The sequence below is a fragment of the Bos javanicus genome, chromosome 6, assembly GCF_032452875.1.
Source record: "Bos javanicus breed banteng chromosome 6, ARS-OSU_banteng_1.0, whole genome shotgun sequence".
In the NCBI taxonomy this organism is placed as follows: Eukaryota; Metazoa; Chordata; class Mammalia; order Artiodactyla; family Bovidae; genus Bos; species Bos javanicus.
The window spans coordinates 95157082-95184397 of NC_083873.1; the positions used below are offsets into that span (position 1 = coordinate 95157082).

The 27316-nt window shown below is 48.6% G+C and overlaps 1 protein-coding gene across 2 annotated transcripts; it reads left to right on the forward strand.

Annotated features, from left to right (window-relative positions):
- Positions 1 to 163: 163 nt before the first annotated feature.
- On the forward strand, positions 164 to 19892 carry PRDM8 (PR/SET domain 8). Of its 2 annotated transcripts, none has more exons than XM_061420584.1 (6): positions 164 to 251; positions 11881 to 12134; positions 13111 to 13247; positions 15532 to 15752; positions 16885 to 17116; positions 17510 to 19892. In XM_061420584.1, exons 4-6 carry the CDS (start codon positions 15534 to 15536, stop codon positions 19111 to 19113), a joined length of 2055 nt encoding a protein of 684 aa, XP_061276568.1. In that variant the 5' UTR covers positions 164 to 251; positions 11881 to 12134; positions 13111 to 13247; positions 15532 to 15533; the 3' UTR covers positions 19114 to 19892. The 2 variants fall into 2 exon arrangements, with proteins under 2 accessions (XP_061276568.1, XP_061276569.1); XM_061420585.1 differs by lacking the exon at positions 164 to 251 and adding an exon at positions 481 to 558.
- The last annotated feature ends 7424 nt before the right edge of the window (positions 19893 to 27316 follow it).

A 27316-nucleotide genomic window follows, 5' to 3' on the forward strand; every position in this document is an offset into this window, starting at 1 on the left:
CCTGGCACCCGCACCCCCGCCCGCAGCCGAGGCTCCAGATGGCGGCTCCTCGCGCTCGGCTCGCGGCCCCCAGACGCCGCCCGGCAGCAGCCGCCGGTCTCTCCCTCCCTCCCAGCTGCTGCGGCTGCGGAGACGGCGACTGCTCGGCGAGGAGGGCGGGTTCCTCCGCCGGCTAGGCTTGGGGTAGGAGCCGGGCCGCCGAAGGGCGCGCCGGAGCTGTGCCCGCGGGGAAGGAGCCCCGCAGGCCCCAGGTGAGGAGCGCGCGGGGTAGAGCGCGGGAGGGGAGGGAGCCTGCCCGCCACCCTGGCACCCTCACACCACCTCCGTCTCCCGACTTCCCTCCGCGGCACCATCTCCCGGTCCCCGGCCCCGCGGGCCGAGCCGGCGCGGGACCCCAGCACCCGCGGGACCGCGGAGGTGAGCGCCGCGCAGCCGCCAGGAGGGGGCGCCCAGCACCCCGGAGCCCCTGCCCGAGGGCGGATTCCGCCCGGACGTCCCGCCCCGGCCCTTGTGGAAGGCTATCCCGGCCCGAGAGGTGCCCCCTTCTGCCGGAGAGCGGTAATGCCCACCAACTGCGACCACCCGCTTCCTCACTTTTCTCCACTCTTCTCTCTCGCTTCCTATTTGCCTTTTTTCCCCCCCTTCTCGCTTGCCAGGTTCCCTTCCTTCTCCCCGCCTGCGCATCCTGGACCTTTCCTCTCCTTTCCCGGTCCCTTCACCCGCGCGGTCAGGGTTTGTCCGCCTCCTGGGGCGATGGGAAGGGGGATGTATTTAGTGCCTAGGCGCTAGCTCCCCTCCGCAGGTGCATCCTGGTGGGCCCTCCGAAAGCAGCTCTGAGAATGGCGGTTCGAAAGGGTTGAGATCACCCTCTTCCTGACCTGGGTCCGTTGACTCACTTGGGGAGGGGAGTGATGCGTTTAGGAGCAGTGCTTCCCCTGAACACGGACTTCGGAATTCTCTTTACTGGACGAATGTGTGAAGTTCAGCGGCCTGGCACTGAGCCCTTTTCTCGCACCCTAGAGTCAGGACCCTTCGAGGGCATTTTCCCGTATAGAAAGCCCGATAAGACTTTAAAGTCCGCCTCCCCGGACAGTCCTCCCTGCGGTCTTCCATAGAAATTGTGCCGGTATCAGGGTAGAGGGGGGGAAGGCGCTAAAAGGTCTCGGCGCCTGGCGTCCCCTCTAATTCCCCCAGGGCTTGCGCGCGTGCCCACAGGCCCCCTGCCGGTCCCTGCGCGGGACCGTCTGGCATTAGACCCCCCGAGAGTGCGTCCCGTAAGCTCCCGGTACAAATCCCCTCGGAAATATTAATCACAACCACCAGAAAATGCAAAATGTGTGCCCGCGCCGTGTCTGCCTTTTAATCCCGAACGTAATTCTGCAAGGCAGCATCAGACAGGGGCTCTATTAATCCCTTACACGAGCAAATGCAATCTCTGACCTACTAGACTTGTTTTCCTGCAATTTCACGAAGAGTTGGCCTCGCTTCGCCAGAGGAATACCCAAAGACAGAGAGAAAACCGTGAGAGACTGGCGACGCGACACAGCATCGCAATAATGGGGGTGCATGTCAGTCCGGAGGTGCTCCTGCCGTAGAGTGGGATCGCTGGCCCGGAGCCCTGAAATTCCTGTAGGGGCGGTTGCGGAGTGGGCCGGTGTGGGGAAGGTCGAGTGAGGTAGGCGGCAGGCGCCCAGGGAGGTTGGAGCCCAGAGGAAATCCAGTTCTCCTTCCTCCGAAGGCTTCGGACACAAATGACCTCCTCTGGGGCTGACCCGTGGCAACGGCGCTAGGGCAGGCAGAGGGGGTCAGCTCGCTAGACGGAGGGGGTCAAGGTTTCAGCCCCTGAGGCCTGTTCCTCACACTTGAGATTTCCCTCTCCACCCTTCTGTCGTTCAATCAATCACGTTTCCCGTCTCCCGTTTTATTCAAAACCGTCTTCTAGTTCCCTCATAATCGTAATTTGCACCATTGCTTTTTATCTTTGATTAATTAGGAAATCGAAAAAGATAATGGAGGGTCGGGCCAATAAATTAGCCTCAGGAGCCGACGGACGGACGTCTGGGACTGCTGTGTGGGTGGGCACCGTCCGCGGAGGCGGTTTCGGGGCGGGGGTGGCTATGGCGCCGGTCGGACAGGAAGGGGTTAAGCGAAGGCGCGCGGTGCCTGCAGATAGGAGAGACCCGCTCGGAAACCTGCCCAGTGGGCGCGAGCAAAGACTTCTCCCGAGTGCACAGTCGCCAGTGATGTTTAGTTTTTCCTGTTTGGGTCTAGAGAGGGAGAGAGGACAAGACTGGGATAGGGTGAGGGCGGGACTCCCTATTTCTTCCAAAGACGCCTCCTTTTTAGCGGCAGAATTTGGTGTTTTCACGTTGGGGTCTATTTCTTCCGGAGATGGAAACTTAGATTTACTCTTGCATCCTTTCCTTCCCTCTCCATTTGCCTACTGGTCTGAAAGAGGGTGGGAGGAAGGGAAGAAGCAAGGGAAGGAGAGAGAGAAAGAGATTGAGAGATTCTGTTAAGATCAAACCAGTCACTCCCTGGCCCCAGAGCAAAGCTCCTCACGTGGAGCTGTTCCCGGCCCTCTCCCAGGCGCCCGGCGGGTTTCGGATTCTTCTTTTCGCCCTCCGCGAAATCGATCACGCCTCCCAGACGGCTGAAGGGGGGCACTTTGCCACTCTTCATAGCTTCGTCCCAGCCTCTTTAGCTTTCAATTGAAAACCAATTAAAGGTTTCTATAAATCTGTTAGTTCCCCTTTTATCTGGAGACCCCTGATGCATGCGATATTGCCCTTTAGATGCCTCTTCCGTGTTTTGTTTTACAATTGTTGTATCAATATAATGCCGCCTTTCTTCTCCTGTCTCTATAGATACAGATACACAAGGCAAACCAAAGCTATTCAGTCTCCTCATTTGTCCAGCAGCCTAACAGTGGTGCCCTTTCTCTGCTGCTGCTCTCCCTGCTTCGGGAGCAGCAGTTATGGTAGAAGCAGATGGCTACTGATTGGGGGAGCTTTGTGGCTCTAATACTGAATACTTTATGGAAAAGGACTTTAGCATGCTTCGTTGGGCAGAGGAACAAGAGGATGAGATTTATGGCCAGGAAAAATAAATCTTTTCTAAGTTGCAGCTCCTTCTCACCAGTTGTTGCCTTTGCCCTGGAATGGGGGGGGTGGGGTGGGGGGGGGTGGGCAGTGAAACACTGAGGATATGGTTTTATTTCATTTCACTCTCCTTTCTATTCCAATGCTTTTTAGTCAAGGTCTTAGAGGAGAGCAGAAGAAGAGAAGTTTATGAAATACCTTAGATTGCTGTTGCTGCATCAGTATTTTCTGCCCTTAAGAATAAAGCAGAAGGGTATGGACTTGAATGCTGTTTGGGGCCATGTTTCCCCCGATGGATTGTTAGTTCCTGGTACAGCATTATCCTCCATTATCCTATTATCTATGGAGAACAAAAAAACATATCAGTGTTCCCATCTGAAAAATCAGAGGACCCTGGTATTGAGAGGATGAGGCAAGTGATAAAGCATATGATGATATAGGTGTCTGAAAGGGTCTGAGCCTTAAAGACGACTAAGGGATACCTATGAATGTAAGCTCCTGGACTCTAAATTGAATTTTCAAGCTTTGGAGAATATATAGATCCCATCCCTCCATTAAAGGCCTCATTCACCCCCAAGATATTTCACCCCTGTATCTTCCCCTCCCAGAAGCCAAAAACAGAATGTCACACAGAAACGCTCTTAACATGCCTACTGGCAGCCAGGTGCAGAGAGATGGAGGCCAACCCCAATTCTGGGTCTCCTATTCCATTCCCAAAGACCCTTTGTCTCAATATTCAAAATGCCATTCTCTACTCAAGACACATTTGTTGAGCATCTTCCATGTTCTAAGTTCCTTTTCCCTGCCTTTCCTATTCTTTTACTTTGTCCCTAGAAACTAAAGAGGAAGAGCCAGAAGGAAAGGCATGTAGCTTTCAGAAGTGTCACCTAATTTACTGCCACAAGCTGCCTCTTCCCCGTGGTGTGCACTACCACCCAACATGGCCACATGCACCTTTACATTGTTCCTCTCTGAAGAGGATAAAAAGATTAGGAGAACTAAGATTAAAAAACTGTATTTACCCAGCATTTCAAAGTGGCAGACACTGAGATGCTTTAAATAATTAACTGTTTAGGCTCTTACCATGTGCTAGACTAAATGCCCCCAACAGGCTTATCACCTTTAATTCTTACAACCCTTTGAGTTAAGGATTATCAACCCTAGTTCACAGATCCCCTTCCTTCACAGGAAACAGGAGAACAGAGAAGCTAACCCAAGCAACTGGGCCAGCTGGGTTCTGAACCCAGGCTTGCTTTTACAATAGTCATGGTGACTCTGAGACCAATGGTGTTTCTGCTATTTTCCAAACAAGGAAATTAGACCTCAGAGAGGTTAAGTGTGTGCTCAAAGACACACAGGTAGTAGACTGCAGGCTCGGGGTTCAAATCTAAGTGTTTAGGATCCCAAATTTTGGTCCAATGGTTCCAGGACCCTTCAGAAGAAAGAGCCCACACTGACCTCTGTTACCTGTCCCTGCCCAGGCAGGAGGGTTCATGAGACTGTAGGCCTGGGGCAAAGGCACTGCGACTGCAGAGGCCCGAAAGCAGCAGGGACCGGGGCAAGGAGGCTTTGCCCCAAGCCCTGGCCTGGGACTAGGGGGCGCCCTGCAGCCCACAAGGCCCCCGCGCAGACCGCGTGTGGACGTCGGGGGCGGGGCCAGGGTGCGACCACGTGGCTGAGGCCCGGCTGTAGTGCAGGTCCGGCAGCTATGAACGCTAGCGTGTGTAGGGGAGGTCCAGGAATGCCCACCCGGTCTCAGGGCCACCTGCTCCTGAGCCCCACGGTTTCGCCTCAGCCCTTTGTGGAAGAGAAAGGGCCGCGCGGCTCCCAGGCCCTGAGTCCCGGTCGGGGCCGGCGGCCGGGACTTCAGGTTCTTCTGCCCCACCCGGCTCTGGCATTCTGGCCGGGGCACTTGAGTCGGTCAGCGCTGAGTTCCCAAGCCCATCACCCCACGGGGTCGCGCTGCCCGGATTTGCCCGCGTTTCCAACGTGCGACGCTGCCAGGTCTAAAGAAAAGACTCAGGCCGGAATGAGGGATAGAAGTCCAATCTCCCAGGATCCTGGCCGAAAAACCGCTCGTTCTACCGTAAAGTCTGTGTTTGGGCCCTTGGGGATCCCTGAACACCTGGACACATCCCTCATACCTTCTTACTTTATCCTCCAGGACTTCCTTCCTGTTAGAAACATCGAGAAATCCTCAGCCTTCACTGAGTGGCTTTGAAAGCGGGGGCACAGTACAATTCTTAAATTTTCTGAAAGGGAAGCCAAGGCAGTGTTACTATCAGTAAGAGTAGCCAGCACTGAAATAGGTGTTTAATGTGTGTTAGGCATTTTTCTCTGCGCTTGCTAAATATCAACTCAGCCCTCACAGTAACGTCATAAAAAGAGCTGTCTTTATTACCCTTGGTTCACAGAAGAAGGCCTAAAAAACGGACGGGTTAAATTCCTGCCACGCGTCAGGGGTCAGGATTCGAACAGAAGTAGATAGTTGCTCTGATAGAGTCGTGGCCTAAACTTGAGTTGTTGGTGGCCCTTCTCGGGTCAGTTCTCTAGACGTCTGAAAAGAACGTTCCTTTATGAAGGCATTGAGACCTCTCTGGGACGGCCAAGGCTGAAATGAAACTAACTCCGGCTCTTGGAAGTAATCCCTTACCATCTGCTCAGCAACTGGCTTTCCAAAGCGCGCTCGCCCTGGTTTCCTCACTGAGTCCTCCCCGCGACCCCGGAGGCAGCTCTGGCCAGCCTTAGTTCGCCCGAGGAGAAAATCCAAGGCTGGGAAAGGTCACGGGCAGCTCAGCTAGTAAAAGATCTGAAAAAGGGGATGGGGGCGCCGTGTGAGGACCGCCCAGAGGGGCCTGTGGGGGGTGGGGGGAGCTGCGGTACCCAAAAGCCCAGCGCTCCAGAAGCCTTACCACAGGAAAACTAGGCGCTTAGCAGGAGGCCAGAGTTGGCGCTAATTTCAGGGAGGCGGTAGGAGACTGGAGGACGCAGAACACTTGGAGGGGAGGGGGCTTAACTGCACTTCCTCCCACCTTAGGCCGGGGCGTGTCTGTCCCCGCACTGGGAGCGCTGCGTGTCTTCTTCTTGCTCAATGTGGCCGGCTTGCTAGCGCTGCTTCTGAAAGAGTAACCCTCCACTGAAAGCTTGTCTGGTTCTGGCCAGTGTCACTCCAAATGTGATGGGAGTGTTGTCTGCCCTCTGTGTACTGTCCGGGTAAGGCTCTCTTTGGGTCCATAGTGAGGAGACCTCCTTAGCCCACCAAGTTCATCTCTGTCATTCGGCTTTCTCTGCACTCATAGCTCTGTCCCCCTTTACTGAGACCTGCAGACTGCTGCGGGGAATCCAGATAATCAAGAATTGTCTTAGGCTAGCAAACATTTCCCTGCCTAGCCTTGAGGCCCAAATGTCTGGTCTAACTCAGCTGTGAGTGGCTTTAGGGATAGAAAAACTAATTCAGTCCCCCAGATAAGAAATGGAACTGGCTGCACTCTCAGATCATTGACTTTCGCCAGGACATTTTCACAAGTTCAGAAGCTCCTTGGAAACTTCCTAGTATGTCAGTCAGGTAAACTGACTCTAGAATGTAGATAACACTGTGAGGCACCTGATTACATACGCAAGATACTTGAGTGATATATATAAAACACATTCTTCAGAACTCTATTGTTTTGCTTCTCTGGGAGCAATTGCTTTCCTGTATGATGTCACGTATTTTCTCAAAACCATCTTACATGAAAACATGCAACAGGAAGTGACTACTTTGTAGACATGCAGCCAAGAAAAATCTCTCCTTTCCCCTCGCCCCACCCCCACCCCCCCCCCCACATATACATGAGCATGTCTGATCAGGTATAAAATTGTTCAGACAGAATTGGATTATAGGTCTTCAGGAAACTCAACATTCAGGTCTTTAAATTCAGTGTATTTATTCTTCTCAGGAATTTGTGAATTTTTTTTCACAATTCTGGATAGTATTTATTTTTAAAGTATGGGTTTTCTTTAAAACTTTAGAGGACATTATGAATTATATCTTGGTTACCTTTATATTACATCACCAGAAGACTAGCAAATCAATGTGGAAGTTGGCTTTTCAGTAAGAAAGTATTATACAAGAGAACAAATACAAGTTTCAGTCCCCCTGCCTATCATTTTTGCCACTTTGTAATGTACATGCAATATTGCCTATAGTAGTGATGATATTACTATTGTTCGTGACCTACACTGATCGTTTTTTAGTGCTGATGAAAAAAGCTCTAGGCCTTCCATCTACTATTTTGGGAGACATTCCCCCTGTGGTGCTAGATTAATACCCCCAGATTAAATTATGAAATACATGCAACTCATTTGAAATCATGAAAGATAATTTCCACTCAAACAATCCAATTTGCAAGATGACCAGGGAAGCAGTTTGTGTATGAGGACATAGTTTGTGAAAAAATCAAACTATTTCCAAGGCTCTAACAAAGTAATGTGAGTCGTCCCTGTTGTGGTGAGTGATGGATATCTATTGCCCCTATCCTTTTCATTCTTTTTCTTTTTTGCCTCCCTTTTTGTTAGAGAAAATCAGATGTCTCCTCAGGCTTCAGAAAAGTATGCCATGGACAGATTCTTAGCTAGAAAGTCCTGGGTGTGCATGCATTCTGACAAGACCCCCTTCCCAGGAGAGGAATGCTATATGCTGCTCAAAGGTTAGCTGTGATCAGGTGCCAGGGAGTCAAATCTGCCTAGTATGAACCCACTATTTCAGTAAGCATCTCTTTTAACCTAGGAGTCAAACTGGAGTCTTGTCTCTTGAGGCTCCTGCATTGGTAAGGTGGATTCTTTACCAACTGTACCACCTGGGAAGCCTAAAATAAAGGGGAAAAGAGGTAGAAGTCAGGTGCTGAGTACTGGGATAATTCCCTTGTCTTGGCTGTGTAAAGAAATTTGATGTAGAGCCTCTCAACTTGGTGGCATTCCTAAGGCCTAGAGTCAGTCTTCTCAAAATCTGATGATCCCTCCAATCTGAGACTGCTGGACACCCCTTGGTCCCCTATCTGTCTGGAAACCCTGACCCAGAGGATAAGGAGGGGCTGACTATGGCCCTGTCTACATTTTCTTCCTCTTACCCTACTCCACCTTGGAGAAGGAAATGGCCACCCACTCCAGTATTCTTGCCTGGAAAATCCCATGGACAGAGGAATCTGGTGAGTGGCTACAGTCCATGGAGTTGCAAAAGAGTCTGACACTACTTAGTAGGTAAACAACAACCCTACTCCATCTACTAAGGTATAGTCAAGGACTGTATGTATGATTCTGGGGAGGACTTTGTAGCCTGAGGATTAGACGGAATATTCCTTGCTAGATCTCTAGATAGTCACCTGGGAGGGGTATAAAATCTGGGAGAATGCAGGGGGCCAGGATACTGGATAGTAGATCTGGTTCACGGGTTACATTCACACAGGTGAGCATGAGGCATTCAATTCATTTAGTGGTTGCCTTCAGGATCACCACAGTTTCCTTGCTCTGCTGGAAGTCATTTTCAGAAGCCCTTAAGCCAGCTGACTACGATTTAGATCCAGGAGAGAAAGTGAATTGCACAAAGGCTATCCAGCTCTAAGCTGAACTCCAACAGAAGGAAGGGCAAATGGAACTTGAGATCCCTCAGAGAGAAGGTTTTACAGCTATAATGATGATTGCAGTTGTAGCAACAGGATTAAGAACAGTTACCATCTATTGAGAAAGAGGAAGAGCCAAAGAGAGAAAAATGTGAGTGAGGAGTAATGATCCCTGCAGTTGGAAGCTGGAGTCCCTCTTCACAGGCTACAAAATTATCCATCCTTTGAGTCTCTGGCTGTCCTAGAATGAGCCTAGGAAACATTAATTCATTTATAACCTATTGAATCTGCTGTAACCCTTGGTGAGGAACAGACCCAGACTGATTTTGCCATGAATATTTATATAAAGTAAAGTGCCCCCTCCCCATTCCTGTAAACCTTTATCCAGTTCAGCCAATTGCCTCTTCTTGCCTCTAACTTATCCCTTAGAAAGTTCTTTATCCTCCTTGGTAAGGCTAGGGCAGTGCAGTACCCCTCCATGAAATTCCTTAATCTGTCTCCCCCAATCTCCCCATAGCTCCTTCCAGATACCTCCCTGTAGGAAACTAATATGTTTAGGAAAAAGTCTCCACCATCTATCTGCTTCTTTGGCATCATCTTGTCTTCCAGTGTGAAAATATATAATATTATATACCTATATATTTCAAACTAAGTCTGCTGGTGTAGTGATTTGGAGATATGATTGGAGGGAGATGAGCCAGGACTTGGAAAGGGAGAGAGAAAGAAAAATAATGTTTCATTCTTATAAAGTAATAATCCTTCTGAGTGAGTTATTCTTGGAGACTTTACCTGCCTCCTATCACACAAGTTGAGATATTTGAGGCCCTCTTTCTCTACCCTGGGAGGAAAAAGGACATTTCCATTGTAACACTCTCAAGTATCAGATTTCCTTTCTTACCCTTTCTCCACCCTCTCACTTAGGTCATAAAAGGCACCATCTCAGGAATCATTCATCAACCTCTCTCCAGCCTTCTCTTCCAAAACAATACTGCAGTTGTCTACACATGTATTTTCTGCCATAACTCCAAGAAGCCTTGTTAAAGTGGGGCAAGGCAAATACCCTCACTCTTACTGCCATCCCTCTAATAAGTTAATTGGAAATAAAATCCGAAGGAAGAGAGCTCTGAATATATGCATAAACCCATTGTTCCATGTGAATTAGATAAAAAGTATTGACCGAGATATATTTTTATAGTACTGTTTGAGGCTGAATAAATGCCTCAACCCTTCATTTAGTATCAGTGAATTCCAATAAGTAATAATTCAGGATGATTTCAAAGTGGTTTATGCACCATTTTAGCCCATAGATTTCTAGAGAAATTAAAGTAAGTTGTAGATTTTCTTTACCTCCAATTAACAGTTTTCACTTAGGTCACTTATACTACCTAACAAAATATGCTTTACTTAAAATACTAGAAAACCCTCAAAGTAGGAATTTGAAACTTACTCTTACTATATTTGTGGGGTTTGTTGTTGTTGTGTGATCCATCTAATACATAAGACAAACAGTTGGTTGGATTCATAAAATGTAGGAATTTTTTAAAATTTGGGGACTTTTATGTAAAATCAGTAGGGGAAATCTAATTAGGGGGCAAGATAAGTGAGATTGAGAGAATCAGATAGCTGATTCTCAATACATCTCTCTCCTCTTTGATGTGTAGAATCTTAGTTATTTTCTAGCCTGACATTTGGAAAGCCAAGCTCCCTCACCCCCAATTTCAGTGCCAAAAACATTTATTATTTTATACAGATTGGAGTCTAGGTTTCAGTACCTCAAAGAAGACATAGTCCAAATGCCCTTGATATTTAAGAAAGGAAAGGCCAGGGAAAAGAAAAATGCTTTCTGCCATTTAGATTCTAAGGTTTTCCAGAATGCTTTTATTCTGGGGTAGATCTTTTTATACTTACAATATGTAAGATTTTTTTTAAAGCGGTTTGCATGGACGGATGACTTTTCCTGGGAAAAGCAAACTTCCTATTCTCTTAAAAAACACACAAAAACAGTAAAAGAAGGCCCTGAGGAGTGTTTTGTTCTACAGTTTGGGAATTAAGTTTGAAAACACTGCACTCCCCCACCCCCATTCCCCATCCCTTGCCACCTCCCCCTGCCCCCCACACACATTTTTGCTGTAGTTTCTTAGGGACCACAACTCTCTTATGGCTACTTCTTTATCTTAATTTGCTGTTGTTTACACCTTCTTCCTTCTCTGAATTCACTTAAGTGAATTCTAAAACACTGCAAGTTATTTTTCAGATGTTTGAGATAATTCTTTTGACATTTCTAATCCCATCACCCTTTCTTTAAACAAGTGATGAGAGATGCTTGTGTGTGTGTGTGTGTGTGTGTGTGTGTGTGTGTGTGTGAATGAGATGAGGGGAATAATGAGTGGAGCATCCAGTTATAAGCCAAATGGTGACTTTGGCTTATAACTTTGCAGATTTTTATATAGACACATATGAAAACTCTCAGCATTAAGCCTTGGTCATTACATGAGTTGCCCTTAGCCAAACTATTTTAAAGTGTGGACAAGTATAAGAGAAAAGATACGTTCAGATGGAAGGCAACTGCAGTTTGAGGTTTCTTTGAAAAGTTGATAACTAACCTGAAAATTAAGGGCGAATTCTCCCTTTACTTCCTAGTATATGGAGATTTTGCAACTTTTCTTTCTTCAAGTCAGCTTAGGCAATGGGCCCTGTCTAATCAGAAGGGTTCCGAATTTATGTGTGGGGGGCGGGGAGCGGGAGAGCAGGGAGCGCGGCTGGCCAGGGCTGGATGAAAAGAGAGGGGAGGAGCGGGGGTGACAGGAAAACTCAGTGGGAAATTCCTCGCACTGTTTTTTAATTTCTCCTCTGCAGAATTCTTTCCAGGCCTCCTAGTACTGTGGGAGCCAGGGGTAAAGATGCTCCGTGCCTGGTTGCTTCACTGGGTTCCGGAGGGAGGTCTCAGAGTATCAAAGCACACACCTTTTCCTTTTAAGCTGCTCTTCGCCAACCCCCAATCCACTTACCTTGTTTGAACACAGGATACAAACTAGGCTGTCTCAAGTCCTGGCCACTTTAACTGGCTACTCGTCCGATTTAAACTAAAGCTAATGGATTGCCCTCTTCAATGTAGTGGTGGTGTGGGTGGGGCTGAAGGAATAGGACTGTCTATACCACTCAAAAGGTCTTTCTTCCCTTAGGAGCAGAGAGAGTTGAATGTCAAAAAAGAACCCCGAGACCCCCCAGCGAAAATGTGTGGCGGAATCCTGCAGAAGGAGTCAACTTTCAGGGTGTTAAAGACTTCCAGTCATTAGCATCAGCTGCTGCACTAAAGGGGCAAGCCAGCGCCTCTAAGTGGCTTAGCGCACAAACCAGGCTTCCAAGACGGTCTCGGCCACTCCATCTACTCTTCCACCACCTGCTGGACGTGAAAAGCTCTCCAGAGCCCACCTCGGTAATAATTTTTACTTTTAATTCACCTTCCCCAACCCCGGGGGTCTTAGAATACCGGCCTCCCCTGGCAGGGGACCCCCATGGGGACTAGGCGGAACGCGCCAGGCTGAGGGCGGAAGCGCAGGAAGAGCTTGCGTCTCGCAGTCTGGGTTTTCTTTCCCACCCGTCTCCTCCTCAGCCCTTCTCCCGCCCGGTACTTGTGTACTGGGCCCAAAAGACCCCTGTAAATCCCCTTCGGAGGTCTGGCGGCGTCTCTACTCCATCCCTCTTACCCAACACCGTGTTCAAGGAAGGACTGAGCCAAGTTTTCACCAAAGCGCATCCTTTTTGAGTCTTGCTCTTAAGGGCTTGGTAGTGTGAGCGCTCCTGGAGAGCGCTGGTGAGGGTTTGTCAACCCCCTGGGCAACTAGCTGCGCGTATCAGCTGCGGCTGGAGGGGCTAATCCACAAACCCCCTTCCCCTCCAGAAAACTCAGACTCGGGGAAATGCGCGCGGGGTCCTTGCTCGCTCTGAGTGAACAACCGTTTGCCAGGGGTTCTCCAGGTGCCAAGAGAAACGGGAAAAGGCCCTCTCCAGGTCTTTTTGGTACTTCCCTTTCCGACCCCCAAGCTGATCACCGCCCCCAACCAGTCCCAGAGGGCCCAGGCTTTCGGAGGAGTTGAGCCGGGCCGAGCTCCGAGAGGCGTTGCCACATGGGGAAAGAGCTCAGGGGCTGCGCGGGGCGCGGGCAGGCCGGCGAGACCGCTTCCAGGCAGGCGGTGCCGCCGGAGGGAGCGCCCAGCCCAGCAAAGAGTTAAAGGGAGGGGACGTGGGCTGTCACGCGTCATTGGGCAGATTATGTGCAGCAAACAAAAAGTGTGTGTCTGCGTGCCAGTCAGTCACTGCATCGGGCCCATCTGTACAACTCTCTCTTCTCTCTCCTCTCCCTACTCTCCCTGGTTTCTCTCTCTGCGTCTCTCCATCTCTCCTCCCTTTAGGCAGAGCCTACTTGACAGCAACACCAACACCTCTCGACATGGAAATACACTGATACAATAGGCAAAAGAAACACTCGTCTGCATCTCCCGGTTCCAGGTGGCCTTATTGGGGCGGTTTGATCCTGACCTTATTCCTGGTAAGTCTCTTTGCCTTGATGAGGGTGGGGGAGGCGGGGGGAGGAAGACAGGTTTGGTGGGTAGAGTGGAGAATTCTGTCCTCCGTCTTCTCATTATCCAGAAGAGGGGGAGGAAATAATTGTGGAGGGGCTTGCTACTGCCAACAGGGTTATACAAAGGGAGGGGCGGGTGGAGAGCACTTTGCCCAAGAAAAAGCCAGCGACTGGGGCGCGCGCGGCCGCCAGACAATGCCTGCCTACGGGGGAGGGCGAGCGGCTGGCAGCAGCGACGGCTTTCGGCAAGCTGGGCCGACTCTGGGAAGATGCTCCGGGCGGCTGGGAACCCGGGCCTAGCGGAGGATGCAGAGCTGCGAAAGGCTGGGCGGCGAAACGACCGCGCGCGGGCGGCAGAGCCCAGGCTCTCGCCCAGCGCTTATTGTGAGCGGCGTGAGGCTCGTGGCGGCCGCCACGGCGACGCGAACCCCTATTAGCGCGGCGTAGCGAGGAGCTTTTCACCGTATTGTTAGGTAGGACTGCATTTTAATGACTGCGTCCCTGCTGTTGCCCCAAGTGACGGGGCGACCTCTTGGCACAATGAGCCGTTTGTGTGAAAGAGACTTTTAAATGGAAGAGAAAAATTGGGGCATAAAACGCTGAATTGAGGAAACTGAAAAGGAGAGAATAGAATTCAGTTGAAAAGGAGGTTCTGAGAGATGCTGAGAGATTTCAAAAAATGTATTTAAATGTGCAGTTGGAGATCAGAAAGGCTACCTTGGGTGGGGTAAAATGCCCAGAGGTAAATGCTGTAGAATAATAAAGGGAGTTTCTACTTTACGGATATTTTCTCTGATTCCTCTCTGGCAGATACAGCCCATACTTGATATTTGGAGGAGATAGCAGAATGAATGGAAAAGAGGCTGACCAAAGTTTCCTGCTCTGTTAGCTGGAAAAGGGGGGGGGGGGGGAGCACTACCTTCTAATGACATTTGCAAGATTAACTGGTTAATAGACATTAAGATAAAAATGGACATTACCAATATTGTTCCAGAAAGAACAGCTTCTTAGGAAAAGAATTGGGTTTCCCTTTCCTGCTAACTGTACAAAATATACTTAAATATCTGCCAATAGCAACATTATTGAGGAAAAATCAACTTGGAGGAATCTTCTAATCAGTCAGCGAAAGTGAACAATGCAATTAGTTCAAAGCTGCTTTAAATTTTACATATGATTTGTTTGTTTTTTGATGATAAGTCTTGTAGTGGGGGGGGGTTGTCCAATGGCAAAGGAAGGAAAATGTGTCTTTATGACAGCTTAATAATAAGAGAGCCCACCACTGGGGCATTACTTTCTGAATTGCTGCAGATTAAACAGCTGGAGAGCCTACTGAGGTCTACTCAAGCGGGGCTGCCCCCTCTTGCCCAGACAAGGTCCGATCTGGGGGAGCAAACATTCACCAGTCATTACACACGCAGTATTTCAGACAGGGGACACTTCAGTCCTGCTCTGTACCTGCTCACTTCATGAGGCACATGCGACTCTACCCACCCCCTTGTATAACAAGGTAACTGGGATTCACCCTCATCCATAAATAAGCATGTCGAGAAGAAAATAATTACCTCTGCTTGCTGCTTTTAATTAAAGCCTCGGAGGGACAGTGTTGGATTATGGTAATGAGCAGACACACGTCCCCTCTTGTAGGCTGCAGAGAAAGGTTAGCTGACACGGAATCAGTGGCCCTGACACTCCACTTGAAATCCATTCGCCATGCTCCGCTGTCTCTGCCTGCTCACTAGAGCTGCTCCCCTCTTTGGAAGAAAAATAAGATAAAAACCAGCTCCCGGACACCCAACTCAATACACAAGAGTAAAGGAGAGGAGCTTTCCCCTAAAGGTTAGAAGTTTCTTTCCGTCTAGAAAGTCTATAGGCTAGCAAAAAAAAAATCCTTTTGTTCTCCACTTCTCTCCCCCTCCCCCCCAATCCTGTCTCATCCTCCCCCAAGGTAAGTCAGAAAACATTTCCTCTTTCCTAGCCCCGCTTGTCTTTCTTTCTAGCAGTCGGTCCACCCTGAGCTCCCCCATCACAATTCTCTTTACATTTTTAAAGGAAAAGAAAGTACTCTTCCTTGGCATCTTTGTCATATGCCAGATTTAATCTGCCATCGGCTTTATTTTTGAAATAAGATCAAAGCAAAAACCAAGCAAATTCAAGAAAAATCTGTCTAGTAGTCAGAACATTCTGCCTGGATTCAGGAAGGCAAAAGGAGGAATGTAAATTCGCTTCAACTGTCCTATGTATCTGTCTCCAGTGATGGAGGATTCGGGCATCCAGCGAGGCATCTGGGAGGGAGATGCCAAGGCTGTCCAGCAGTGTCTGACAGATATTTTTACCAGCGTTTACACCACCTGCGACATCCCTGAGAATGCTATATTTGGTCCCTGCGTCCTGAGCCATACTTCCCTGTACGACAGCATAGCTTTCATAGCTCTCAAGTCCACAGACAAGAGAACGGTCCCTTATATCTTCCGGGTAAGTCTTGGTTTATGTTCTGTAGGATATGAGGGTAATATCCTCTTAAAAACAGACTAAGAATCATTCGAATAACAAGCTGAGACAGGTTCTACATGTAGAAAATGCAGTGATACATGCAATTCTATTTTACACACCAGAAATTAGAAAAGGAAAATCAAACTCCAGAGTATTGTCAACTGATTTTTGGGAATAAGTGACAAAATTAGATTTTGAATGCCAGATGTATCTAAATCAATGCCTGGATTCTGGGCTTTCCTGAAGATGAACACCACTTCCTTAACTCTGTGGGAAATTTCACTAGGATTGAGGCTATTTGTAGGCTAAGTGCTTCCTATAAGTACTTTTCTGTAAATATTAGGTGCATTCACCTTCCAATCCCAGAGGCCTTCTGTTTCCTGGAATATTACTCTTTCTGGTTAAGCTAGCTAGTGTCTAGAGTTTGTATTTAAATAAAAGTGTTGGTGTTTTGACAATACAACATCATTCCAGCCATATGTTTGAGTGTGAAAAGTCCTGTCACTTCCTATTCTTTCTTTACAAAGAACCATTAGTTGTTTAAGCAAAAATAAGGAAGATGAGCAAAAGTCACAAAATAATTTCTAAAATCTAAGTTTGCTTTTCACTTCTAAAACAGACAAAATTCCACATACTTTTGCAATGTGGGATAATCTAGAAATCAGTTCTCAAGAGCTTAGCACTAATTTGAATTGTAAAAAAAAAATTTGCTAATTTGGTATTCATCCAATATACAAAAAGACAGGACTTTTCTGGTGGTCCAGTGGTTAAGGCTCCGCCCTTTCAAAACAGGGGCACAGGTTTGATCCCTAGTCTGGCAACTAAGACCCCACTACCCCTTTGGCTAAAACACACACACACATACAAGCCTGACAACTTAAATAATCTGTATAATTAATGCAGCTTGCCAGGGATGTTATCTTGCCTGCCAGCTGCAAACATGAGGATGGGTGTTAAGTCGGGTCAAGTTTTTGGAAGCTTGATCTCAGATAATAATTCTTAGAGAAATAATAACAGCGGAAATGGCCCTGGCTCCTTTGACTTCATTCCCTCACAAGAGTCTTCCTCCCTCATTCCCTTCCTTCTTGTATTCTTTCTTTTCTCTAAACTGTAGGTAGACACTTCAGCGGCGAATGGTTCCTCCGAAGGTCTCATGTGGCTGCGTCTGGTCCAATCAGCCAGAGATAAAGAAGAGCAGAACCTTGAAGCCTATATAAAAAACGGACAGCTGTTTTACCGCTCTCTCCGCAGGATTGCCAAAGATGAGGAGTTACTAGTTTGGTACGGGAAAGAACTGACCGAGTTACTCTTGCTCTGCCCCTCTAGATCCCACAGCAAAATGAATGGTAGGTTGGCTCAAGACCTGCGTCCGGGCCCTTAGCTAGCAGAGGGGCGGAGGGTGGGGAGCGTTGGGGTCACTCTGGCGCCTGGGCGAGCCTTCCCTCCTTTGGGGTTCCTTGTAGAGAGCTTCTGAGATATAGTCTGGGGTGAAGCTGGGACAGCTAGGTGAGGATGAATCGGGACACGCTAGGCTTAATTCCTGCACTCTCCTCAAATCTGGAGGGAAAGTTAGACTAGGTCTTGTCCGATGTTCTTGTTTTCAGGCACTCAGACCCTGAGAGGTGAAAGAGGATTTGTGGAGGGGGTGATGGCAAACTGGCCTAGAGACGATGCTGAGTAATCGTGTGTGTGTGTGTGTGTGTGTGTGTGTGCGCGCGCGCTGTTTGCTCACTAAGCAGGGTCGTCCCCTTACACATGCCTGGAGTGCAGCCAACGTTTCCAGTTTGAGTTCCCCTATGTAGCGCATCTGCGCTTCCGCTGCCCCAAGAGACTTCACGGCGCTGATCTGAGCCCCCGAGAGGAGCAAGGCGGCAGCGTGGGTACCAAGGATCACGGAGGCGGCGGCGGCGGTGGCAAGGACCAACAGCAGTCGCAGGAGGCACCCTTGGGTCCCGGCCCGAAGTTCTGCAAAGCCGGTCCGGTCCACCACTACCCGGCCCCCTCCCCCGAGAGCGGTAACCCGCCGGCGGCTGGTGGCGGCAGCGGCGCGAAGCCGTCCACGGACTTTCACAACCTGGCGCGGGAGCTGGAGAACTCCGGGGGCGCCAGCAGCTGCTCCCCAGTGCGGAGCCTCGGCGGCGGCAGCGGCCACCAGGAGGCGGAGCTGAGTCCCGACGGCAACGCCGCGGGCATGGGCAAAGGGAAGAGGAAGTTCCCGGAGGAGGCAACCGAGGGCGGCGGCGCGGGCCTGGTGGGGGGCCGGGGCCGCTTTGCCGAGCGGGCCCTGCCGGCCTCCAAGGAGGACCTGGTGTGCACGCCGCAGCAGTACCGCAACTCGGGCAGCTACTTCAGCCTGGAGGAGAACGGCCGCCTCTTCGCGCCTCCCAGTCCCGAGACGGGAGAGGCGAAGCGCAGCGCCTTCGTGGAGGTGAAGAAGGCGGCCCGGGCGGCCGGGGGGCCGGAGGAGGCGGCCGCCGATGGCGGGGGCGCCGCCGCCGAGGAGCAGGACGCGGGCGGCGGCGGCTCCTCCTCCACGCCCGTGGCCGCGTCCCCGGCCAGCACCGAGAAGCTACTGGCCCCGCGGCCCGGGGGCGCGCTGCCAGGCCGGCTGGAGGGCGGCAGCCCGGCGCGGGGCAGCGCCTTCACCTCGGTGCCGCAGCTGGGCGGTGCGGGCGGCGGCGGCCCAGGCGGCGGAGCGGGCGCTGGGGGCGGCGCGGGCGGGGCGGGCGGGGGCCAGGGCGCAGCGGCGGACGAGCGCAAGAGCGCCTTCTCGCAGCCGGCGCGCTCCTTCTCGCAGCTGTCCCCGCTGGTGCTGGGCCAGAAGCTAGGCGCTCTCGAGCCTTGCCACCCCGGCGACGGGGTGGGCCCCACCAGACTGTACCCCGCCGCCTCCGACCCGCTGGCCGTGAAGCTCCAGGGAGCGGCGGAGCTGAACGGAGGTTGCGGGGCCCTGCCGAACGGCGGCGGCGGCGGCGGCGGGCTGCCCAAGCAGAGCCCGTTCCTCTATGCCACCGCCTTCTGGCCCAAGAGCTCCGCCGCTGCGGCGGCCGCAGCGGCGGCGGCTGCGGGGCCCCTGCAGTTGCAGCTGCCGTCGGCGCTCACGCTGCTGCCGCCCTCGTTCACCTCGCTGTGTCTGCCCGCGCAGAACTGGTGCGCCAAGTGCAATGCCTCCTTCCGCATGACCTCCGACCTAGTGTACCACATGAGGTCGCATCACAAAAAGGAGTACGCCATGGAGCCCTTGGTGAAGCGGAGGCGGGAGGAGAAACTCAAGTGCCCCATTTGCAACGAGTCCTTCAGGGAGCGCCACCACCTCTCCAGGCACATGACCTCGCATAATTGACACGGAAAGGACCTCCGCTTTCCGCTCGCGCGCACGCACAGTCAAACCACCTGCAGGAACAAACACGCGAGGACATCCACCACCTCCTTGTGACCGAAAACATCACACCCGGAGACACTCGCACACACATAGGCACACACACGTGGTCTCCCGCAACCCTTACATCCAGATGTTTACCTGTGACCTACACCACACACACACACACACACACACACACACACACACACACGAGACAGGATGGTGGATTTTTGATCGGGTGGGTTGTTTGAAGGGTTTTCTTTTGAATGCACGCATTTTCACTTTCCCAAAAACAAAGGTACATTTTTTAAAATGTCATATATTGCAACATATTGATGCATTTGTCATACGTTTCTACTTAAATTATTAAGCACTTACGGTTTAGATGTAATAATTATATGTAAGGGCAAAATTTATTTTAGATATAAAGTAAAGGCGGAGGGTGAGATGCTTCCTGCGTTTCTTGATTACAGTTTGTGTTCTTACAAAAATAAGCAAAACAAATAAAAAGGAGGTAACCATTCAGTTTAAGTTTCCAGGGGGAAGTGCATGTATCATGAAATGATTATGGACTTCAATGAAGAATGTCATCATTATGTAAATATGTATTTTCTTTTAATACAAAGTGTAATTTTGTGCCAGTGAAATGGAGTCTGAATAGTTATGTGTTTCTTTTATCCCTGGAAAGATTTATTAAACTTTATAGATTATCTGGGTATGTTGGATGCTTTGACAATAAATGACTATTTTCCTCAAAGCAATTATCGGGAAAGTGTTTTAAAATGTTTTTTGTAGCTAAAGGCTACACTTTTGAGTGCGTGCTCAGTTGCTTAGTAGTGTCTGACTCTTTCCAACCCTTGGTTCCTCTGTCCATGGGATTATACTCTGAGTAGATACCATGTATTTTCATTGAGCCCCTGAAAAGAAGAAACTGCAAAAGAGAGGAATGATAAACCCTGCCCCACTTGTATTATTTACTCTAAGCCAATTTTGAGCCTAAAAGTGAGAAGACAAGGTGATTATTGGGAAATCTTTATCTGGAAAGTGTTGCACTTCTTGATCAAAGCACAAATCATTTAAACTAAGATGCCTGCCATGAAGCTAACCAGTGTCTGGGATGTCAACATTTTCAGCAGCAGGATAAGTAGCATCTTCACAAGTGGCCAAAGACAAATGATTTTCAGACCTGGATCAGGGACAACAGGTGAAAAGCCCATTTTTGGTTCTTACTAGTGATGCTTGCATGGAGGGGTATCTTGTGCTCTAGAACCCTTTGGCTTTCTGTCATTAGTCATTAAGAGACCCTTGGGAGAGTTTCTCCAGAAACTAAGGTGAAATGACCATGGTAGTCTATGTATTGCAAGGCCCTCTAAAGTTCTGAAGAGCTGCACAGCCTCTGGAAAAAACTAGCCCTGAAGTATTACAATACAGACCTAATAAATTTCCTCTTCTCCCTGCCCTTCCTCTTATGAAAAGTCCCTCTGTACTCTTCATATATTGATGATAGTTCTTAAATAGTGTATGTATGTAAGTGTATGTGGTATGTAGAAATCAATAGATCAAAACCAAATGGTCCTTTAAGTCTCAGGGTAGCATGCACTTAATCCATGGGCATCTTCAGAGTGGTCATTCTACAGGTGCTCTAGTAACCAATACTACACTGGTTTATGTATCACAGGAGGTGTTCCTTCCCATTTTTAATTCCTTCATGTCTTGCCAACCCTCCCCTATGTCAGAAGGAGAGTATTTGTGAAAAGTTCTGAAATGGGAGACTTGTACAAGGTCTTATTGCAGACCTTCAATGGCCTTCCCTAAAAGGATTTTAAAGACTTCATTATCTTAAGGGGACTACATAGCAAGTTACAATTAGGTAAACAGAGACTAGGGGTAGGGCAGAGATGGATCCATAGTGTGACCACTGAGATGGGTGAAAAAACAGGTTGACTTCTTAAGATTACCCAAGTACTTTTTGTGCTACATTTCTTTGAGACCTGGTCTCAGTTTTCCTAAGCAACAGTCTGATTATCTGAAACACTAATCCCCAGCAAGATGTGATGAGAAGAACAGTCCAAAATTCCTGTTCTGTTTCTGCTCTGCATGATTAGTAGGACTTGCATCATTATCGTTGGTATCATTACTTTATCTGCATTTTGCTTTTCTTGTCTGTGCAATGAGTGAGACAGGTTCTGCTATCTTTAAAGTACTTTTAGCACTGGGGAGTTGTTTTTTCTAACAGGCTAATCAGGCTCCAATTAAATCTAAAGAAGGCTTTCTAGAGAAAAAGGCAAGATTGGTTTGGAGCAAATTTGATGGCAAGAAATCAGAAAGATATTTGGGAACAAATAGAAGGTGGATTTCAAAGATCCTTACATCACAACGCTTAAGAGGCTGACCAAATTATCCATGCCTAGAACACTAGTGAATCCCTAGAGCAAAAGTTTCTTAAAAACAAGCCAACCAACCACCAAGTCAACCAATCAAGGTTGCCTGGGGCCTAACTTTAAAAACAAAAACCCAATAACAAACACAAACCTTGAATGCGCCTTCATTTCTATCCCATCCTTCCAGAATCTTCCTTTCACTATGGTGGCTAGATTACCTGTTGGGTAGTCAAAGGTGAACTCAAGTCTAAAGAAACAGTAAGTAAATATTGCTTCTTGAAAAGGACTTCTCCATAGTCTAAGGCTGCTGTCTGTGGTGTCACACGGAGTCTGACACAACTGAAGCGACTTAGCAGCAGTAGCAGCAGCATAGTCTAGAATCTTTTTTTTTTTTTTTTAAAGGATACGTGTAGACACTTTGGAGCTTCTCCTGTGTTTTCTTTTGTATGGTAATTAAATACTCAATCTGGAAGAAAACTGAACCTTGACTGAGCTAATGCCCAGGTGATCAGGTAGCTGTGTGAGTGGCAGACACTTTAGGGCTGGGCAGTTTTGCTGAACAATCTACCTAGGAGACGTTTTTTGGGCGGGAAGCAGTAGGGGAAGGGTGCCCAAAGCTAGTTTTGCCTTCAGCCAAGGCAAACTGAGAAATGTTTTAATGTTGCATTTTCAAGCGTTTGGATGTATCAACTTTCTCGGATGAGAGTTTCTAAAATTCCATAATCCCACCCATCTGCCAAACTAGCTGAGGTTGCCGGCTGAAGCCATTGGCGTAAATGTCTACACACAGCTGCGGGGGAAACAAGGTCATAGGGTCATGCAGGCTTGGAGTAGGCTGGTGCCATGAAGTCCAGGCAGGTGGCCTGCGCTCCGAGTGCCTGCCAGGTCCTACGGACTGGGGAAAAGGCAACTCAAGCGGCTGCCGCACAAGCATTTGCTGTGTCCCCAGTCAAGGGCAGATTGCTTGGAAATGACCCGGTTCCTAGTGTCTGGAATCTCCGAGCGCGCTCTCTGCGTGGATCGCGAACCCCTCTCGTCTTCTGGCGTTTGTGAGTAGGAGGGGAACGCGTCTATTTCCCAAGATGAGTTTACAGGGTGTAGCCGAATCTCACCGGCGTGCGGGAACCGGAGGGCTGGGGAAAGAATGCACGCGCATCTCTGCACCAGTTCTCAGGCACTGGGGAGCCAAAACTGAAACCGGACCCACCGGGGATAGTTCCCAGGGTCCTGGGCTCGAGTCCTGGGCCCACTTCTACGCTCTGCGGCTCTCTGAGGCCCAGGCTACCGGTGTAGCCGTCACACCGGCGCGCCAGCCAACATAGACGTGTCGCCGCCGCCGGGCGCGGCGGTGGGAATGGAGGGAGTGGGTCCAACAGGGTTGAGCCTTTCCCGCTCACACCCGCGTCTGAACCGCTGTGTAGCACCCGCTTCTCGTCTTCATTAAGTTTACCCTCCCTGCAGCTTGTCTCTTAGTGAGCATCATCCCAGCGCCGAAACCTGGAACACCCGGGACCACCCGTACCCAGAAAACGACCGGGAAGAGCAACCTCTCCTCCCGGATTCCGAGGACCCCGAAAGCGGCCTCTCCCCTTGAGTCAGGGGTTTCTCCACGCACTATCGGCCCAGACTCCGCTCCACCAACCAGGCCGGTGCAGCTGGCTCGAGCGGAAGAGTCCACGATTGGAGCGCCGGGCCAGGTGCGCTTGGCAAGGCACACGCGTCCGAGTCCGAAGCCTTCAGCGCTCTGCAGTGCGGAGACAGGGCACATAAGGGAACCACCAAGGACCCAGCGAGGGACAGCAGGCAAGCGCGACGGCCAAGGATCCGCCCTGAGCTTTTAGATTTTCCTTCCTCCCCACGCCCCTCGCCTTCGCCCAATCCCGTGTGCTGGAATCAGTTTCGCTCATTCTTTGGTATCTCCCGGTTTCCCTTCCCTCCACCCCTCCATCACTTTCGCACTCTATTCCGTCTCTTAAGTACTTCTGGAGATTTGAGATCATTCCTAGAGTTTTATTAGGAAACCTCCCCCGCCTGATGATTCTCAACCATTCAGGCAACCGACTCCTAAGGTGGTTGCCCCAGCCCAAGGGGAGACTGCTTAGTCGATTTGATTGAATGAGCCTTAAGGACTACTGCACACCCTACCTTGCTCATCAAAGAGATGAGCAAATGCCAGTCCCTCCCCCCTCCAAAACAGACACTCCCTCCGCCCCCATATACGAACAAACACTCCTGTGTGTCACCTCCTGAGAAGCTCCTCCTAGGAGAGGAAGCAGTCGGTCTGATGTTCTTCTGTCCTTAAACTCATGTGCTTGTGTCTTTGCTCTGAAATGCTGTCTTTCCTTGAAGGTGCGAAAGTACCTCCAAGGGATGGAGAAAATTAAGCCTGCCCAGAAGCTGAGCTGGGAATAGAATGAGGAGCTGGCCTACCTCCTTTTCCTCTTCTAAATGCGTTTTGGCTGACCGGTGGGCCAGGAGCCTAGAATATTGAGGCAGAATGCCTGCTGACTGTGACCGGCCTAGGTGGGCAGAAGGGGTGTTCTCAGCCTCTCGGCTTCACAGATCCTATTCCTAAGGCCAATTTTACTTTTTTAAAAAACTTTAAATTGGACCTAAAACTTTTAAAACATAGCTATTCTCCAGGGCAAGAGGATGAAGAAACTAAAGAGAAAGTTCTTTTAAAATTTTATTTTTTAAAACTGTCTAGGGCCAACAAAGGTCCATCTAGTCAAAGCTATGGTTTTCCCAGTAGTCATGTATGGATGTGAGAGTTGGACTATAAAGAAATCTGAGTGCTGAAGAGTTGATGCTTTTGAACTGTGGTGTTGGAGAAAACTCTTAAGAGCCCCTTGGACTGCAAGGAGATCCAACCAGTCCTAAAGGAGATCAGTCCTAAAGGAGATCAGTCCTGGATGTTCACTGGAAGGACTGATGCTGAAGCTGAAACTCCAATACTTTGGCCACCTGATGTGAAGAACTGACTCATTTGAAAAGACCCTGATGCTGGGAAAGATTGAAGGAGAGAGGAGAAGGGGACAACTGAGGATGAGATGGTTGGATGGCATCGCCAACTCAATGGACATGAGTTTGAGTAAAATCCAGGAGTCGGTGATGGACAAGGAGGCCTGGCGTGCTGCAGTCCATGGGGTCACAAAGATTTGGACACAACTGAGTGACTGAACTGAACTGAACTGAGGGTTAGAGATCTGGTAAGCTGTTCTACTTGAATAGCTAATCTGGTTATAATTGTTATTTACATATGCCTTTTCAGGGATTCCCAGGTGCCATTAGTGGTAAAGAACCCACCTACCAATGCAGGAGACATAAGAGCTGTGGGTTCAGTCCCTGGGTCTGGAAGATCCCTTGAAGGAGGGAATGGCAACCCACTCCAGTATTCTTGCCTGGAGAATCCCATGGACAGAGGAGCCTGCAGGGCTACAGTTCATAGGGTTGCAAAGAGTCAGACATGACTAAAGCAACTTAGCACGCACGTGTGCCTCTGTTGTCAAGTTGTGTGTATGTACTAGAATGTATGTGTGTACGTGTTTGCACACATAATATATATTTACACTTATATATGTATATATATGTACACACATGTGTATTATATATACAAATGTACATATCCATTCTAGTACACATGTAGACACAGAATTGGTAGACACTATTCTAAGTACTTTTCACATATTGACTTGGTATAATTCTCACAACCTACCCAGGAGGAAGCCTAGTAAGGATTCTACTCCATCAAGTTTTAAAACTGTGTGGTTGGTATGACTGTCATCTAGGAACAGAAAGCTGAGATTCAATACCATAAAGTAATGGCAAGAATAGTGCCTCCTAAGTCAGAAAGCTTGCTTGGAGTTCTGTGGCCTTTCCGTCTATGCATCTCAGTTTACTTTACTTGAGCTTGTGAATAATTCTACCTGTGAGCTTATCAAATAGATGTGTCTTGAAAAGCAAATAAAATCATTCATGTAGAAGCTTTTCATACTATCACACATGATAGACTTCCCAGTTGGTGAAAGAAATGTACTTTTAGCCTCAACTTATCTTCCTCAGATGGTCAAGAACTTTTATAAGAAATCCTCAGGTACCTTCCTCTATAACAAGTCTTGTGGCCTTGACTTTCTTTAATGATCTTTGTTCATTTGTAAGCAGAGGTGGGAGTAACAGCTGGTTTGGTTTTGTGGATGTGTATTTAACTACTCAATGTTTCTTCCTTATGTCCTAAAATTACAGAAGGGTCACTGGAAAAATATTCAAGAAGTAAAATCAAGCAAGCTTACAGATCCATCCAGGGGTATGTAGTTTTAATTGTCTTAGCCAGAATAATCTTAAATGGTAAGTACAATATGTTCCCAGTACTTAAAAGTTACGTGTAAACAAAACACCAAGAGTGAAAATGGCTGTAAGAGGAGGGCTAGTTATCATTTCCCTTGCTGTAGAAAAGATGAGCAAAATGCAGAACAGTAGCCCATTTCTCTTCCTGAGTACCATGTAACAAATGGCATCTTGCTTAGAAAGATGTCTTAGTGCTTAATGAAGACAACTCTGGGTCTGCAGATCATGGAGATCCATGAATGATACAAATCCATGAGTCAATATCTTGGAGGGGAACTCTGACTCCAGCTCATGTTTTGGACTGATGGTGAAGCTGAAGCTCCAATACTTTGGCCACCTAATAAAAAGAGCTGACTCATTGGATATGAGACGCTGATGCTGGGAAAGATTGAAGACAAGAGGAGAAGAGGATGACAGAGAATTAAATTGGTTGACATCACCAACTCAGTGGACATGAGTCTGAGCAAACTCTGGGAACTGGTGAAAGACAGAGAAGCCTGGAGTGCTGCAGTCCATGGGGTAGCAAAAGATCGGACATGACTTAGCAATTGAACAACAGACTCCAGCTTATGTTGTTCAGTGTTTTAAAATGTATTTTGAGCTATAATGCATTATTTAATTGTGCATTTCCCCTCTGTTAAAATGGAGACTTGAAGGATGGATGCCTATGCTATCTTCTCTTTCTCAAATTCTCCAGGGAGTAAATTTTTCAAGGAAATATTAAGAACCTTTGTAAACCAAGAATAGGGATGAGATTTGGAAGGGAAAAAACCACAGGAAGAGAGAGACTAACTCTATCAGATCTTCGGCCCTTCACTTGTTTTCAGATGTCTAGCCATTGATCCAAATTTCTTTTGTCCCCATCATTTTTTGTTTTTGCTTTTTTTCTTTCCTGAAAAAAGGCAGGGATGTGGGTTTTAGGGGAGAAATCCAGAAAACAGTCCCACCCTTGAGCAACATCCCAGAGCACATCAGCTGTGGGGGTTGGAGGCTGGAAAGTGTAGCATGATTATACTTTTCTTTAGGGACTCATCTCAATTGGGTGTGCCTGTGTTACACCATTGCTTGTGGAACTCAAAGTAGCTTTCTCTGTGTTTAGTAATTTTTTGGTGAAGTGTGAAACTTAAAAAAAAAAAAGCATTTGATGACTTTTCCCCTTCAAAACAATTGAGTTAAGATCTGTTTTCCCCTCTGGCCAGATTTCACTGGGTCTTTGAAAACGGAAAACATAGCCAAACAGCAACACCCAGCCCCCAAAATGATGCAAATCACAGTTAGAAAAATCCAAGTATCCATAGGCTCCTCTAGGTTCAGAGGTTCCAGTGTAGGAGGCAAATGAAGGTGGAGAAAAGAAAAAGAAAGGAATATCCCTGCAGGGTCTCTCCTAGAAAGAGAAGTCACTTAGACTTCTACATTAAAATATTTTGGAGAAAGTGTAAGTTAAACTGTTTACTTTAGCA

What these genes read in the sequence shown, in the direction of transcription:
- PRDM8 (XM_061420584.1), top strand. Translation starts at nt 15,534, where the DNA reads ATGGAGGATTCGGGCATCCAGCGAGGCATCTGGGAGGGAGATGCCAAG. An exon ending in CGGTCCCTTATATCTTCCGG is followed by an intron (nt 15,753 to 16,884) that starts GTAAGTCTTGGT and finishes TCTAAACTGTAG; the next exon opens with GTAGACACTTCAGCGGCGAA. An exon ending in ATCCCACAGCAAAATGAATG is followed by an intron (nt 17,117 to 17,509) that starts GTAGGTTGGCTC and finishes CTCACTAAGCAG; the next exon opens with GGTCGTCCCCTTACACATGC.